General features: G+C 35.6%; 1 protein-coding gene across 1 annotated transcript; it reads right to left on the minus strand.

Moving 5' to 3' along the window:
* Window positions 1-4686: 4686 nt before the first annotated feature.
* On the minus strand, window positions 4687-7268 carry LOC110895267 (laccase-2). The gene is made up of 5 exons (XM_022142548.2): window positions 7112-7268; window positions 6874-7025; window positions 6338-6582; window positions 6127-6258; window positions 4687-6001 (listed from the first exon to the last, which is right to left on the minus strand). Exons 1-5 carry the CDS (start codon window positions 7232-7234, stop codon window positions 4905-4907), a joined length of 1749 nt encoding a protein of 582 aa, XP_021998240.1. The 5' UTR covers window positions 7235-7268; the 3' UTR covers window positions 4687-4904.
* Window positions 7269-19291: the final 12023 nt, after the last annotated feature.

Here is a 19291-nt window from a genome sequence, read left to right on the forward strand (position 1 = left end):
TTTTGTGACAGCAGAACATTTGTATGGTAGCAGGTTCGCATGAAAAATGGTTTGGCCACTTGTTTTTTCGCCTAAAATCCATGTGTCTGTAATATGAGTTGTTCACGTGGCGAGCGAAATTTGTTGGACTAATCTTGTGATAATTTAATAGGTAGAGGGGTAAATTTGTAAGTTTTATGAAGTTGTAGAGGGGTAAATTAGTAAGTTTTATGAAGTTCCAAGATGTTGGTTTTAGTATAAATAGATGATTAGAGGGTTATTTTAATTGTGTGGTTTTGATTTCAAGTTTGTAATAATAAAAGAGTGGAACGTGTTCGTTCAATCTCGTGTTTTTATGTTCGTGTTAGGGTTGATTTTCCAATAGAATCCTCGCTAAGGTGTTCACGTGGCAAGTTTTTTTTGCCTAAAATGTATATGTTTATTTCGGAAACTTTATTTTCGTACAGTGAACTCTTAGGGTCTGTTTGGTATGGGGTCATGGAATGGATGAAGGAATGGAATAAACGAGGTAATGGAATGGACGAGAGAATGCAATGGATCATTACCATTCTATGTCTTGTTTGGTTACTATGTGAATGGAATGAATTATTATTGTGTATTATTCAGTAGGCAAGAAAAACGGAGTAATAAAATTAGCGGTGAGTGGTGGTGGTGGTCAGTTGTAGTGATTGTGGGTGGTTATAGGTGGTGGTGGTGGGTGTCGGCGTCAGCGATGGGTGGTGGCGGCGGCGAGTGGCGGTGCGGCGGTGACGAGGAGTGGTGGTGGCGACAAGGTGGCCGTTGGTGGTGGGTGGCAGCGAAGGTGGAGGTTGGTGGCGGCAGCGACGGTTGGTGGTGGCGTCGACGATGGTGGTGGGCGGCGGCGGCGAGTGGCGTTGGCGGTTGGTCGCAGCTGTAGGTGATAACGGTGGCGAGTGGGCGGCGGCAGCGGCGGTGGCTGTCGGGGTGAGGTGGTGGTGGGTGGCGGCGATGGCGTCGGTGGTAGGTTGTGGCGAAGGTCGTGGGTTGTGGTGTTGTTGATAAATGACGCAAGAGGGGATGGAATGGAAAAAAAACATGGGGAGTGGAAGGAATGATTTTGAAGGAATGGAATGCCTTTTGGAATGGGTGATTCCATTCCATTGACCAACCAAACACTTTTTTCTTCATTCCCTCGTAATTACTCATTCTATTCCAACTCTCATTCCTGCATACCAAACACTACCTTAAAATCATGAAAGTAAAATGCATGAAACCTATATAAATTTGTTACTGTAATTGTGAAGGAAACCATAAACATTTAATCAAATATATATATAGAGGCAAGTTAACATACATTACGGTTTAACGTACGATCAATACGACAGATAATTACGCACGTTCATTTGAAAATCACGCACATTATAAACTCAAAAACCCAAATCACGCATGTTGAAAACATTTATCACGCATGTTGGAAAACATTAATCACGCACATCGTCGAACGTGATGTATGTTAAGTCGTAATGTATTTTGCACTTTCTCTCTCTCTCTCTCTCTCTATATATATATATATATAGGGTGGAGTTATTGTAAAAAAGACCAAAAGTGTGAGAAAGGTAAGAAAGAATCTCAACCATTAGATCTAAATCAATTGAAAAGGGTAAAATTGTAAATGCATTAACAAATTCAAATATGGTAATCCTTGATTTAAGGATTTGGAGAGAGAAAATCCTTGATTTAAGGAATATAACCGTCCATAACATCATTCATTTTAATTTTTTTTTGCATCATTCACAGAATCAGAGCCATGTTCATGACAATGACATGGTGTTTTAAAAAAATTCATAGTTCAATTCATGGTGTTTTTACGAAAATAATATAACACCATTCAGTAAAGAAAAATATAACACCATTCAGTGCACAAAATAACACCATTCAGTACACAAAATAACACCATTCAGTAGAAGATATAACATCATTCAGTAAACAAAAAATAACACCATTCAGAAACAAAATAACACCATTCAGAAACAAAAAAAAAAACCATCCAGTAAACAAAAAATAACATCATTCAATAAACAATATAACACCATTCAGTCAATAATATAACACCATTCAGTACAAGAATATAACACCATTCAGTAAATAAATATAACACAATTCAGAAAAAGAAAATAACACCATTCAGAAACAAAATAACACCATTCAGAAAAGAAAATAACACCATTCAGAAAAGAAAATAAACACCATGACTGAAAGAAATATAACACCTCTGTATCATCTTCTCCACTTCCGGCACCGTTCGATGTAGAGAGAGAGATCGCACGACCACCACCACTGCCATCCATCATCTCCGACATTCTCCAGCCGTCGTTCATCACATTCACCGTCAACCTCCATCTCCGGTTGTCGTCATAATCAACACCGGAAACAGACCAGACATACAAATATAACAGATAATCATCGCCGGACAGACCACCGCCGCTGCCGCTTGATTGACCGGATACAGACCACCGCCGCTGCCGCTTGATTGACCGGAGACAGACCAGACATACAAATAAAAGATATAATCTTCCGATTGATTGAACATAGAAGAAGAAAAGAGAGAGAGAAATTATTATCGTGTGTATGAGAGAGAGAATGAAATTGTAGGGATTTGATTTACAAATGAAGATAAAAAGACACAATTGCCCCTATAAATTTCAGTTCAGTCCAAATTAACAAAAATATTTGCAATTTGGTCCCTGTTGATCTCAACCATTAGATCAAAAGATCTAATGGTTGAGATTCTTTCTTACCTTTCTCACACTTTGGGCCTTTTTTACAGGATCATTTACCTATATATATATATATATAGAGAGAGAGAGAGAAAGTATAATGTACTTCAAGGCTTAACCTACATTAACATACATGACAAAAAATATAACGTGCGTTATTATCATAGAACGTGCGTGATTATAGTCTCATGCGTGATTATGTGGTCCATGCGTGATTATACCCCTGATCCAACGGTTACCATTGTCTCCTACGTGATGTATGATAAGGCTTTTTGTATGTTAACCTTACTCTTTATATATATATATATATATATATATATATATATATATATATATATATATATATATATATATATATATACATATATATTCAAAAGGGGGTGGCGGCGCAACTTGTTTGCCCAACTTGTTTGCCCAACTACCTGCCATTGCTTTGTAATTGCCCTTTTTCGTATGGAATGATATTTATAGAGTAAACTACAAGTTTTGTCCTTTATGTATGTCCCAAATTGCAGGCGCTGTCCTTTGTCTTTAAAATTGATGAGTTTTGTCCTTAATGTTTGCAAATCTTGCACGTTATGTCCTTTAGGCCAAACCCAATTAGATTTTTTGGTTAAATCTGGTCACCCAGGGGTATTTTAGTCTTTTTACCCTGTTTACTTAGTATTATTAAAAAATAAAACAAAATAATTTTATTATTATTATTATTATAAGTGGACTAATGAAGAACAGAACCCTTCACTGCCATCTCCACCACCCTTCACCGCCATATCCACCACCACCCTCAATCGCCACCGGCACTACGGCCACCATCACCACCACCCTCCACCCTTCACCGACATCATCACCACCCTCCACCAAACACCCTTGTCAAAACCCCTCAGTCAATAACGGCCGCCACCTGCCACCACCACCACCACCATCCCGCATCGATTCTCTCTCTCTCTCTCTCTCCTTCACCCACCACCGTCTCCACCATCACCACCCCCACTAGAACCCTAACCCCAACCTGCAACAACCCAAACCAGTAACAAACACCATTAAACCCACAACCATTCGCTTACCACCATCCACAACCATTCGCCGACCACCGCCTGCGTGAACCTACCACCAAATCGAACCCCACCACTTGCCGACCACCATCCATAGCCATCCGCAACCATTCACTGACCACTATCCACAACCATTCACTGACCACCACCAGCATGAACCCAACCCCAAATGGAAATCCACACCCAAATCGAATGATAGACAAATACCCAAACCTAGATCGAAACCCAAACCCAGATCGAAAAACAGACAAACACAACCCTAAATCGAAACCCGCCTCTAGTGAAACCCTACCACTGAAGAAGCTAGTGAAACCCTACCACCGGAGAAGACGGATGAACCTACCACCGGAGAAGACGGATGAGCACAGCGACGGTGAGAGCCGGAGAAGACGGATGAGATTATTATATAGATACATTTCCCGCATCTCCGGCGGCCTGCATCTCCGTCACATGCATCTCCGGCGGCCAGCATCTCCGTCGCCTGCATCTCCGTCGCCTGCATCTCCGTCACCTGCATCTCCGTCACCAGCATCTCCGTCACCAGCATCTCAGGTGGTCGGCGATGTCGATGTTCAGTAGGTTAGAGAGAGAGACAAGGGTTAGAGAGAGAGAGAGAGAAGGCAGAGTTTTATGTTGTTTTTATATATATTTTTTATTTTAAATATCTTTTTTATACTTACCCAATAGTCCCTAAAGATAAGTTCTTTTACACAATAGTCCCTATAATGGTGAAAAGACAAATGTACCCTCACATGCCTTGCACATGACCAATTTTAACAAAAAAAATTAACTGGGTTTGGCCTAAATGACATAACGTGCAAGATTTGCAAACATTAAGGACAAAACTCATCAGTTTTAAAGACAAAGGACAGCGCCTGCAATTTGGGACATACATAAAGGACAAAACTTGTAATTTACTCATATTTATATATATTCATATTTCACAAAACAATCTCTTATTGTTACATTACATTTGAAAAAAAAAAAAACAAAAACATTGAACAAGGATGGAGGGGATTTTGACACAAATTAAATCCCCCAAATAGCCATGAAATGAATCACTCACGAGCACATGATTTTACAACTCGAAAAACAAAAGACTCATCAACAACGATTAACACTTTGGAAGATCAGAAGGGGGTGGAGGTAACTTCTGGTTTGGAAGCTTCCCATCCATTACTGCCCATGCCATTCTCAACCCCCAACTCAAGTGAATCTCAATGTGACAATGCATAAACCACACACCCGGGTTATCAGCCCGAAACCGTATCGCAACCCACCCGCCTGCAGGCACGCCAACGGTGTTTCTTTCGACGGGATCAACAAGGTTGTATTTAGCAGGATCCGAAGTAGAGTTGAAGTTTCCGGTGCCTTGACCGATAACATAAAAGTTGAAACCATGGAGGTGGAGTGGATGGTTTTCGGATCCGAGAATGCTTGTGCTTTGCATCACGACCTCTACGGTCGTGTTGTATGGTAGCACGATCACTTTTGTGCCGTGTGAAACCATTGTGTTGTTCGGTGGGGTACCCGTGTAGTTGAATTTATTGAGAGGGAATGACGGGAAGTTGGTGGAGAAAACGCGGTCTGACTTGCCAAAATACCGCGCTTGAAGAAGCGCGGTGGTTGGTAAGGTGAAGGAGACGTTGTTAATAGAGGCCGAAAATTTAGTCCCGTTGGGACCTTGACATGTTTGATTTTTCGGGCATGGGTCGCTCCCTAGCCCGACGGCGAAAAAATAATTGTTTTCAACGGTTTGTGGAACTTTCACGGGAAACTGCGAGTTACCCAAACTACGAAACTTATTGGTCCAGTTGGCTACGTATGACGTGGCATTGATCGCCGGGAGTGAAGGCATAACAAGGCCTTTAATTGAAGTATTGGAGATTGGCATGTTATTACTGTTGTATTCGAGAACACCGGCTACGGTGGTGTTATCGAAAGTGCCGGCTGCAGCAGTGGAATAGGGACGGGCCGCCATTAAAAATCGGGTGTTTGTGGTTAGGTTTTTTGTCTTGAGGAGAACATTGCTTGTTTGGCCCGGTGTAATGAAGATTGTGTCGGTTTCAAATGGCTTCACGTAGCTCGCATCCGCATCGACAATTGTAAAAGTATGGTTTGTGATTTTGAAAAAGAGTTCGTCATTGAGGGCAGCATTGATTAAACGAAGGAGGTAAGTCTTCCCGGGCTTCACCTTGAGCCGAAAAATTTCTGCATGTAATAAAAAGGTTATTCGTTCGCGAAATGCAAGTCAAAAGGGTTTCGGGTCAATGTAGCCCAACCCATAGTGATCTAGTAAATGGTAGAAATGAGTATGGTAAAAAAAAACTAGGTACCCTTTGGCGAAGAACAATTGTATAACGGTCCAGGCAGCCCGTTAATGGTATAAGCGTCTGAATTATTCGGGCCGGCTCCAGTCTGAAGGGCCTGATTGATAACCGCTTCTGTATCGGCCTTCCACCACTCTCCTTTTAATCAAAAGACGTAATTTAGTTCAAGAAAAAGCCCGTTGGCCCGTATATATAAAAACAAGGTTTCGAAAAGTACCAAATATAATCGGGACTTCCTTGTAAGGTTTCACAAACGGGTACCAAGTGTTACGTCTAGGGAGAATGATAATCGGGCCATAAAGTGTAGCCCTAATCCACGAAACATGGGCGTGGTACCAAAGTGTTCCTCTCTGTCCAGTGATGGTGAAGTTGTAAACATATGACTGGCCCGTTTGAATTGGGCATTGTGTTATGTATGCTGGCCCGTCAGCCCACCCACTCTGAAGCTGACGAATTCCATGCCTACACTTGTCAAACAAAATACACTCAGCAATTGTCATTATAGTCTAAATCTGTTTAGGCTTGATCTAAATGTCCCCCCTTGTGAAAGGAAAAGTGGCGGGCCTCACCCGTAAGTATGTGAGAGAAGGGGTATAAAAGGAGGGGGTTTCACCCTTTTTTATTGCCAATAATGGAATAGTCACTCATTATTGGTTGATTTGGGTCAACTCAAATTATACAACGGATTAATTTTAGTCTGCTTAAATTATAGAACACGTCAAACTATACAACGTGTCAATGCAAATTGCGTACCAATGGATACTAATATTATTAGGGACGTGATTAACAACTTTGATCACCAATCGGTCACCTTCCCTAGCAATAATCCTCGGCCCAGGGAATTTCCCATTGACGGTTATTATGCTTTTCGACTGACATAATCTTGTCACATTTTGCAACCGTATCTGAAAACGCATGAAAAACGCATATAAAGCACACGGACAAGTTTACAACTTATAATCTATGCCAACATGAAGCTTGTTAAACTTACATCAAATGTATAACGTCGCGTAATGCCAGTGGCAGCATTTTTTGCGATTGCGAGGTCAGGATACAAGCAAATGAAGCATGTGAGGAAGAAAAATGGAGCCAAGAAAGATGATGGTACACCCATGTGGATTGTTGTTAGCAATAAGTGGATCAACTTAATGATGGTTAGGATATTTGGAGAATATTGAGTTTTATAGGAATGTTTGTATCAGTGTGAAGAACACATATTATTTACCTACTGCATGTGGACCAATTTACCATAGAGTGGTGTTAAAGTCAATTTATCTGATTTTGACTTCAATTTGTCAATTTACCCTTAAACCAAATAGCTGTTTTTGTTATTCTAGATTTTATGAACATGACATGAAAATAATTAGATTTAGATCGTCATTTCTAACCCATTTAATAAATCATAGGTCGGCCCATACACAACCTGTTTAATATTAAAAATAAATACAAAGGTCTTACAACCTGTCAACATGTTTATTACCCGGTTAACCCGTTTACAGCATGATTACAATCCACTAACCCGTCAACATGCTTGACTCATTTGAATTTAGATAAATGGATTACATATGTGTCGTGATATTTTATATGTGTACGGTTTATGGTTGGTATCTTTGACACGGATAAATATATAAGTCATATTCAGGTTCATCTATTCAAGCCGTCAACCGGACCATACTTTTACATTTTTCAGATGATGATATGTTTTCATAAAAGAAAACATTATAATTTCCATAAAACGCAAAAAGAAAAGATTAAAACTTTGAAGGGCATCTTGGGGGTGGAATAATACTTATGGACCATGAGGTCCTAGGTTCGATTTCTACAAGAGGGTTTTCCCATATTTATTGGGTTTCCTCCTGAATTGAAGTATAAGCATTATTGCTTAGTGGAGATGAATATGATCGGGTGGTTCCGCTGGTGGCACGATGATACTCCAGTGGTCCGTCGGTGATCCAAATTTGTCGTAAAAAAAAGATTAAAACTTTGAAGGGCATTTTGGGAAAGTGTCAAAGACAAGAAAAAAAAAAGAATAAAATACGCTATTGGAGTTCAACCGTTACTTTTGTTAATAAAGTAAATAAACCATGGTTAACCAATCAATTATTTTTGTAACAGATGGCAGCTCTCTAATGATGAATTCTATAGAGTTATACTGGTTAGGTTATGATGGTACAGATTCAACCAAACAGGGGCCTTAACAACTTTCATCTCAATTCTCAGAATACCAAGAATACGACATCGTACCAACCTTCATGTCAAGCAAAAGTAATCATAGATATCATCATGATATGGATGGAACTTGGGAATGACCCCAAAAAGTTTGGAGAACTTTAACTTTGTGTCGAACACAAAAAAATGAACGTGGTTAAGAAACATGATCTTTCAATAGTTGCGGTTGGATATCGCGATATGTCAATATATCAATCATGTTTTACACATTAAAAGATGCATGTCTTGCAATGATGGTCATTATCGAGTTCTAGAGGACCACATGTTAGGTGTGTAATTGGGTGATACTCGGGTTAGAATTGTGAAGCGTTTGTTGTTGTGCATGACCACAACAAGTTATATAATAGGTAGTGGGATTACCCTGAGCTACGCGCACAGAAATTTGATCGGTATCGTCGTATCGGTATGTTTTGTTATGGTACCGACACTCGATATGGCAACCAAAAAAAGAAAACACAAATGCCCTAAAAGGATTTATATCGATGGGAAACAATAAAACTGAATACCGGTACATATTATTGTTAACTTAGGAACCTAAAAAGTCGAATAAAGTGAAATATATAATAAAATACTTGGATTAGTTATTTCAATATTTGAAGTTGATCCTCAGCAGGAATTTGAAAAATTCATTTTTAATAAGATGCGAATCTATGAATTTTAAACCAAACAGGCAAACAGGATATTTGGAACTTTATAAACTATAGAGTAAATTACAAAAATCGTCCTTTATGTTGACACTATATTGCTAAGTGTGTCCTTTATCTTCAAAAATTACAAAAAAAAAAACGTACTTAATTTTTGCAAACCCTTGCAAGTTATTTTTTTGTTAAATATGACCTAGTGGTCCCCACATAAGGGTATTTAGGTCATTTTACTTTAATTAATAAAATAAACAATTATAAAGTCAATCGACAAATGCAGCAGCACATACCTCACCAACATCCAGTTGTTCTTCCCCTTCTCCGTCGACAACCACCGACAACGATGAATCACAGTCACTCCGACAATCATCCTTAAACACCACCACCGTCGACTTCTGTCGTAACGGTAAAACAAATTCCGAAAACCGAGGCCCACTGAACGACTCCGGTGTACTACTCATACTCTGGTTTTTTTCTTTTGTTTAATATATAAACAAAATTCTTTTGTTTATTATTTTTTATAATTGTGTATTTTATTAATTAAAGTAAAATGATCAAAATACCCTTATGTGGGGACCACTAGGTCAGATTTAACCACAAAAAATAACTGAGTTAGGGCTAAAGGACATAACATGCAAGGGTTTGCAAACATCGAGTACGTTTTTTGTAATTTTTGAAGATAAAGAACACACTTTGCAATATAGTGTCAACATAAAGGACGATTTTTGTAATTTACTCTAAACTATATATATATATTAAAAGTTATAAAGGAAACCGATTGACCCGTTTGATTTTGAAATCATAGTGTAGATAAAACTAAACACGCACAACGGTGTATTTTCAGAATTTTATAAAACATTTTATTATATTATTTAAATAACGCAAAGGATAAAATACGTCACTTTATGTATAAAATAAATTATGAGACAACTTTGATGACGCGCACATTTGTGCTTTAATCACTTATATGTTACTATTCACAACTCAATTTTAAGTAAAATTTATATCGAGATGTAGCTAAAAATAAACACGTTGCAAAGACATATTCAGGATTTTTTAAAACATCGTTTCAAAATTTATGACACGAAAGTAGAATATGCTAAAAGTTTTATAATATTAAAATCATATGTTTGTGTTTTGATTACTTGTGAATTACTATTCACCACTCGGTTTTCACTAAAATTTATATGATGACGTACATAAAAAAAATGTCACAACGCCATAGAACATCGTATTCAAAAAGTTATAAGAGAAAAATAAGATATATAGTAAAATAATACATTTAAGCAAACATCCCTTAATTACGTTTGAGTAAAATTTATATTTACATAGAGAAAATAAGCATGTTGCAACAACATATTCGTAATTTTATAAAACATCATATTTTAAATGTTATAAGAGAAAAAAATGCTTGCAATTAATTATAACAATATAATAATAAAATTTAAGGATGTAGATTATTTGAGGTGAATGCATGTAATAGTAACATGGCAAATGAAATTAAAATTTAGAGTGAATTGCAAGTTTTGTCCTTTATCTTTAGGCCATTTTGCAAGTTTTGTCCTTTATGTTTAAATTTGATGAGTTTTGTCCTTTATGTTTAAAAATCAAGCACGTTTTACCCTTTGGGCCTTAAAAATAAAGCACATTTTGTCCTTTATGTTTAAAAAATCAAGCACGTTTTGTCCTTAAAAATCAAGCACGTTTTGCCCCAAAGGGTAAAACATGCTTGATTTTCAAACATAAAGGACAAAACTCGTCAAATTTAAACATAAAGGACAAAACTTACAAAATAGCCTAAAGATAAAGGACAAAACTTGCAATTCACTCTAAAATTTAAATTGTTGAAAAACTAATAATTCTTAGCTTGGATATAATATGGAAAATGAGCTAAAGAACCTGTTAGCATATGAAATTGAAATTAAAATTGTTGAAAAACCTAAATGAAGAAAAATCAAATTGTTGGGGCTCTGAGCAAACGCCAATTCGTCTGCAATTGCTTTCTTCTCGTTAAGGAACTGAGCAATCGGTTTGTCACCTTTGCTGTGGGTGGCAAGTTGTGTTTTTAGGGAGATTACCTATGACCTGGATGTACTGGCGTAGGTTTCAGTGAGCCGCTTAAAGAATTCATGAGAGGTGGCGGCGGAGGAGACAATCGGCTGGACAAGATCGGAGCAGCTGCCAAGAAGGGCTCCGAGAAGTATCTGGTCTTGCCGGTGCCAGAGGCGGTAGGCTGGGTTTGTTTTGCCTTCTAATTCTTTCGGTAGTGGTGAGGTGAGTCCGTCAACAAACTGATCGAGGTCAAGTCCAACCACTATGGACATAACCTGTTTACGCCATGTCGGGAAGTTGCTTCCGGTGTGTTTAATCGGAAAATTTGTGGCTGTGGATAGTGGGATGATTGTGGTGGATGTTGTCATTAGAGCAGGTTTCGAAAATGAAAAGAGGGGAAAAAAATGACGACAGGATCGAAATTCTCAGAGGAGAGTGTGAGCTTTTGATACCATATGAGAATTTGATAATAGTTAAATGTATATATTGGTTTCTGTGTATATTACAACTCAATTACAACAAATATCTATAAAGGAAAATACATTTATACATTTAATACACAGGAGGGAATAGTGGAAATAAAAAAAGTAGTAATGTTGACTGCATGATTTGCTCCTTGAGATTGGGTAACGTATTGACTCCATGATTTGCTCTTGAGATTGGGTAACAGCTTGACTATATCAATTATGATCTACATTCCTTATATGTAGTGTTTGTTTGAGCTTGTTCCTGCACATTTAACATCTTATTCAGTAATAAATGAGCATGTACTGGTTGAAGATGTAAGTCTTGAAATAGCATATTCAGTGGAATATGTGCATGTGCTAAACAAAATGTGCAATTACGAAGAATGCACCTTCTTATATGTACATTGGGGATAATCAACCATTGGCCAATTTCATTAATTGCTCTTTGACTGAATGGAGAGAAAAAGAAGCATTATCAAGGTACAAATATCCCCAATCAATTGAAAATAATCTAACATAAAAGAAAAAAAACAACAAAGATACACAATTGTTATCTTACACTGTATAAGAATCAAATGCATTTGCTTCAACCGCCATCAGCAAAAGACTCGGAGAGCGTATTCAATTAGGCTATATGGATCTCGAACTCGATTAGTCTTTTAACCCCACTGCACTTACAAGAGTATTAAAAAATGAGAAACAACAACAAATCGCACGACCGAAATAAGGCTTGGAATCATACTACCATTGTCCATTCGACTAAAACGGAATGGAAACCCTAACGCACCTTGAGCCGATGATAGCAAGAACTGGAAACGAACAACAATAATATAAAAACAACAAATCGCAAGACCGAAATAAGGCTTGGAATCATACTACCATTGTCCATAAGACAAAGAACTGAATGGAAACCATAACGCACCTTGAGCCGATGATAGCAAGAACCGGAAACGAACAATAATATAACCAAGTCAACAGAACTAAAGTGGAAGTGTGAGTTTAAGAGAGATGTAAGAATCGAAAGTCTTACTTGATTCTCTTCATTGTAGTTTTGGTGACCGTATCAGCAACTTGCTCACACAGCAAAGGAATCTGACTTGCAAACCGAAACATATTTAACCCAAAGTTCTCCAAGATTAAATTGAACCCTAAAGAAATCCTAATACCTTATAATCAATTTGTAGGTTTAATCGATGCCTCATTTAATTCCTCTATTGCACATTCAAATCGGTAAGGTGACACGTTGCAATAATGAAACATAACAACAAATGTATCGATTCAAAGCTGGTTCAAGAAATTAAACAAAGCATTAACCATACCTGGTTCAAATCAGAAACATGAATTATAATTTAAACCACTCGCTAACAGATACAAACGTGGTCTCGACACAAGGAGCGCACAAAAGAGAGAAAACGTGGGTTTTGAATTTCGAAATTTGAGATCATAGAGGGATAAACACCTTGTTTCAAAGGAAGCGAGATAAATTTTTATAAAACGAGGGTACAAAAAAAATGATAACCGCTTCTTGGTTAATTTGGTTTTCGGCTAATCGATTTTCAATTAATTCAGTTTTTGTTATTTTGGTTCGGTTTCCTGAGCCTTTCGGTTTCGTTGAATATGAAACTTAATACGTGCATGGGTCGATCCGTGATAGGACGCATTTCTTTAATCACTTGTACACTAATGCATCATCTATTTGTACATTTTAATCCGTACAACAATACTAACCAAGACAACTATCGAAACGTCGACAAAAATTAGTAGGTCATCACGGTACCTTTGGATTTTTTTAAAACATTATAGCTTATAAGATATGTAAAGAATACGTAAAAGAATTATAAGTTTGTTATGGATGGAGAAAAAGTATAATTAATTATCCATAATTTTGTTAAAACAAAGGGATTTAAGTGTAATTAGAAGGGGGACTAAAATATAATTAGTGTTTAAGACCATCTTACCCTCAATTTAGGGGTGTATTTATAAATAAAGAGAGAACAAGTTCTTATTTTTTTGGTATCTTAAAATGTCCCTCCCTCATTCATTATAATATAGTATAGATAAGAGAAAAAAATGCTCGCAAGTAATTATAACAATATAATAATAAAATTTAAGGATGTAGATTATTTGAGGTGAATGCATGTAATAGTAACATAGCAAATGAAATTGAAATTTAAATTGTTGAAAAACGAATAATTTATTAGCTTGGATATAATATGGAAAATGAGATAAAGAACCTGTTAGCATATGAAATTGAAATTAAAATTGTTGAAAAACCTAAATGAAGAAAAAGTTGGTTATACTTAATTGCACTTCTATAGAAATGTAAATTATCTTACGATGTTTTGAGTATTTATCAAGTCCTATAGAAGTCATCGAATGCCTTCTAGAATTTATAAAAGTAGATGATGCAACTAGTGAATGACTTTTTTATGATAATTTTGAAAACATCAATAAAATCAGACTTGATATATAGTAAATTTATCAAATATAAAAAGAAAGTATTGAAATGTAAAAAACAAGAATATGCGTAATGGATATTATAGGGGCATGAAGTATCTTGATAATGCTCTCAACACCACCCCCGTAGGCTTTATAGGGGCATGAAGATGAAGGGGTATTTCTAGCATAATGCCCAATGAGGAACACAAAATTGGAAAGTAGTGATGAGATGAGAGCATTAAGGGGCGTTAACCATTGCACAATTTTTAAGGGGCCTTATGATATTGATGTGACGGAAAATACCCATTAGAGAGAATTAACCATTACGGATGGCCTTAGATATTAATCCTCAAGCATTTTATACTTCATATGGTCTCATAGTCTAAATTTAGTAAATTGTGTTGATGCTAAATATTTGTCAATAATCTAGTGAACTTGTTTTAAGTGATACAATGTAAACATTCTATATTTTCTTTGTTCATTTAAAGATGGAATATTCTATAAGATGCCAAACTTAACTCTTAAACATTGTCACAAATAACTTAGAAAGTCAGATTGAACATGTTAAAGCAATTGGATTTCAAACTCCATGATTAGGATATGCAACATAATGTTTGCATTAAACAATGTTAATTTATGTTAAAACCAAAGATAAAAGTGAGGCAAAGCATTTAACCACATATGTATTTGAACATTTTGAATTTCAGTAGGGATGATTATATAAAAATTGTTTTTTATTAATAAATTTAGTAAAAACTGAGATGGAAAAGATGTGTATCGATGATCACAATGAAATGGGGTTATTTGTTTCCTTAAAAAATATAGACAAGTGGACTTCGAAAAATAAACTATGTTTGTTCCCACATAAGATAGGGTAGGGTTCATGAGTGAACCATATTGTTTTTGTGAACAAAATGAACAAATTTTATCTATTGATTTAGGAGATCTTGAGATTAATAATAATGACAATTTTCTAATTATTTATGTCTAGAAAATAAATGAAAAGGGTATAAGGGTAAATTGTTAACTAATTCTCTTTTCAATTAAATATTTAAGCACATTCTCTCTCTTCATTTCTCTCACCAATTAACTAATTTATTAATTTAAAAATATACACAGTTACTATTCAACCAAACTATTTTATACACACACGTATATTCGTTTTATGCACATGCGTACATATGAAATTTGAACAAATAAATATGTGTACTTTGAGTATTCAACACAAGTACATATGTGTATAAACCATTTATTAGTTCTGTTTGTGTATATTTTATACACAATTTCTATTCAGCCAAACTATTTTATACATATATGTATATCCTTTTTATACACATACGTACAAAGTTTCTAGGTCTTCATATGTAATATTCTCTCTCATTTGTTTTTTATTGATTCTTTGGTTGTCCTCTTGGCTTTCATCAGACACCGTATATTAAAACTGTCGTTATACACACGTGTATCATTTAATTAGGCACTTGTATATTACTAAAAAATCATTGTTTAGATGAGGTGTAAAAATTACACATGTGTATAAATAACTTTTGGTCAATTTTTTTGTATGTATAATAAGCATTTGCTGGAACATGACACATGTAAAGTATGTATACACATATATATTCGAACCCCTAAAATTATACGTCGGTGTATTAACCATATAATAATGAGTTATAATCATATTGTTTCTATTAAATGTAGAATTTAGTAACTGGATATATGGTATAAAAGTGGTTAAGCAAATTATAAAATGACTAGATGTGTAAAAATTTTGTAAAAGAAAAATATGATACTTGTCCAATCGATTGAAAGAAAAAGAAATCGTGAACTTCATTCTTGTTTGAATAATGGATTTGAATTATTGATTATTGGATCAATAAATTGATTCACAAAAAAATAGGAAGCAGTTACCATGCTGGTTAATTAATATTAATAACTGCCATATTAAGTTTATATGTATAGTTACAATCATACCCTTTTCATCTAAAAAGTAATCAATGGCTATGATTAGTTCACTAGTTCACAAACTAGGATGGTGTTCACTCTTGATCCTAACCCTACATAGATAAATGCAACCATCGCTAGTGTTGTTGTGATAGATTTTTTTCTATTGGGGCCTATTTTTTGGTGTTATAAAACATTAAAATTTTGGGTCGGTCATCGTCGTCGGGTCGGGGCTAGGAAATAATGTAGAAGCATTTAGTGGACATGAAACCAACACATTATTAAGAACCATTTTTAAGAATCAAGTTATCAAATTGTGGTGATTAATAAGTTGCTTGAAACCAAAAGCTACCTAAACAACATAACTACTTCAGATAACTTAAAAATTTTATTTAAGTTTTTTTTTTGGAACGCCACTATATGTTGGAAGTCTTATTTTGTAATCAAATGTGAAATAAAATCATTCGGAGACGTTAAATTTATCATTTTAAAGAAGCAAATTAGAGGTTCAATGTGTGGTTGTGCTGTTTTAAAACACTAGTTTAATTTTGATGGAAAAAATAAACTCAAAAACAAGAAAGACTTGAAGTTGAGACATAATTGTTGGAACACAAAGGGATTTACCACCATACCATCTTTGCTTTTAGTATTATGGGATCCAACTAATTTATTTTATGGGGTCCTTGAAAAAATTAACATACCAGTTCTACTATTTTTTTTTTTAAATATTGGGGTCCGTGGACCCCGACCCGCACCATATGGGTCTGCCCCTGATAGTCATGGGTATTTAAGCCATCTATGGTAGGCCGGGGTGAGTTTTTCTCTCCATGTCTCAAATTCGAGTCTGGATGATAGGGGTTTCTCATTAAGGGGTTTATTGGGGATCTATTGTGCGAGGGACTCTCTAGCACGGACCCAGTTAAGACAACGTATGCTAGACCTCTCTATATTCGTGAATAATTCACACCTTTCAAAAAAATAGATAAATGTAGACACAGAAGAGCAAAGTTTAAGGTTAAATTTGTGGTGTAGAAAACAAATTCCCTAATCCCAACAAGTGAAGTAACTAAGAAACACAGTAAAGTCAAGGGTATGTGTAGGTTTAATATTTTGGATTGTGATATGATATTAGCAAGTTTTGTTATTGTGATATGAATTTTGGACGAGCTCTAAGATTTGATTTTGATAATCCAAATTGACTAAAGTTTAATAGGTTTCGGATAATGGTTTGTTTGACAAAGGTGGGAAGAACGAGGGTTTGGATGAGTTGCGTAACATGTTAAAATATAAAAGGTCGATTTAAAAACTAGCACACCCTAAATTACATCTCAGATAACTTTCAACCCGCTTCACCCATGGCAGTTCACCCACTTCCTCGTTTATCATTTTTGCTATCTATTGACTCTTGGTTTAAGTCCCTTAAAATTTGTATTTTGATCATTGGTTATGTTCTTAAGGTTTTGTTTGGCCATTTAGACACCAAAGTTTAGCAACATAGGGATTAAAAGAACTAGCATTAAGAAAGAAAAAGAAAAAAAACATGTTAACGCTTTCGAAAAAGGCCCCAAGATTCACCTCGCTTAGCCCCGATTATCTAAAAGTTCAAGATCCTCTTAACACAACATGCCTCAAAACAAAATAAAAATACGCCAAAATATAATAACAAGTGAGTATATAAACGAAACAAAGGTATCGATGGACAACGGCGATAACTATAAAAATTCATAGTGGAATCAATAAAATCATATTCTTGTGACCATATCTAATACAAATGAATCATAACAAACTTCAAAACTAAATGCTCATATGAATATTACACATAACTCATACGAAACATTTACAAAAACAAGTAAGCGATATCGTAAGGGGTAATACCCACTGATCTTAAAACCAAACAGTGAAACAGATATACTCAACACCCAGCCCGTCGACCATCGTGCACCAAAACAAAATAAATTTGCAAAAAAAAAAAAAAAAAAAAAAAAAAAACAAACAAACGATCCATGCGCATAATTTATTCTTTGACCAAAATAATATAATTTAAACACGTTATGGTCTACTCATACCGTCAAGGATGGCACAGGAGAGTTCAATGGATGAGAGGGCCAAATATGAAAAAGTCTTACTATAATTCAAACCAAAATATATATGAAGAAATACAAAAATCACACCACGAAAAGGGATATATATGGAAGGCTAGAAATGACTTGGAGTTCAACAAAAGAGTTATTTCGACTCAGCAAACAACGGAACTGATAAAGGAGCACACGTTTATTTGGATAGGGTGTCAATCTAAATTCAATAATTTAGATTGGGATAGATGGTATAACTTTAATTTACTAGACATTTTCATGTAATCGCTCCATGGGTTTTTCAGCTTCTTCCTGACATGTCTATATTTTTATATAAAAGTTCGCCGTTAAAAAAAAAAAAAAAAAAAAAAACACATCAGAGATTCAAAGGAATAGAATCCACGTAGTCGCAACTACCTAAATAAACCTAATCCCGCATTAATTGTCACAAGGACCTACAAACCTTAATGTTTCAGATTATATTATTAAATTTCAAATCATGTCTATTACGTTCTTAATTAATTTCTAGCAACTTACAAGATTTGAACCCTCCATCTTTAGAGAAAATGTATCTTACCACCATATCATGCCCCTTAGAAATATAACTATCCATTTTCAATAATTACTCATTTATAAATTATCCTTCAAATATATTATTTATAAATGCTAGTCTAATTTTCTCAAGAAAATATCAAACCGAGCGGACCCCGAACTCGACTAGGCTCAAGCTCGGATTGATTCGAGCTTTGTTTCTAAAGCTCGCGCTTAGCTCGTAAGTAGTTTTCCTAGCTCAGCTCGAGCTTGAACTAGTCGCCAACCGAATTCGAGATTTAAAATAAAGCTCGAACCAAGCCAAGCTCAAACTCTTATAATTTAAATAAGCTCAAGCTCAATTCGATTTGTTTACGTCCCTAAATTAACATGAGAGAATGAGATAAAGATGGGGATGCAAAAGTTATGTACAAACCTTAACTTTTTATTTCTTCTCAAGCCCATATCCGACCGAAGAAAAAGTGAGCCCACAACCACTACCATAAAGACTTTTGACACATTACACTCGAAGGAATCTTTTCATAGAAACTAGTAAAAATCCTTCTGCGTGTTGTGTGGGCGTGTTGTGTGGGAATTTAATTGGTATCAGTTCTGTTCATAACGTTATTGATACCGTATTTACACTTGGTATAACAATAGAAAAGGAAAACCCAAAAACAAAATCGTAATATACCTGAAAAGATGTCGATCGAAATCTCACAATAAGCCATAACACGCATTAACACAACTTGTACTACCTGCTTCATAATTTGTAAAAAACGTTCTTCATGAACATCAA

This window comes from Helianthus annuus, chromosome 8 (assembly GCF_002127325.2).
Source record: "Helianthus annuus cultivar XRQ/B chromosome 8, HanXRQr2.0-SUNRISE, whole genome shotgun sequence".
In the NCBI taxonomy this organism is placed as follows: Eukaryota; Viridiplantae; Streptophyta; class Magnoliopsida; order Asterales; family Asteraceae; genus Helianthus; species Helianthus annuus.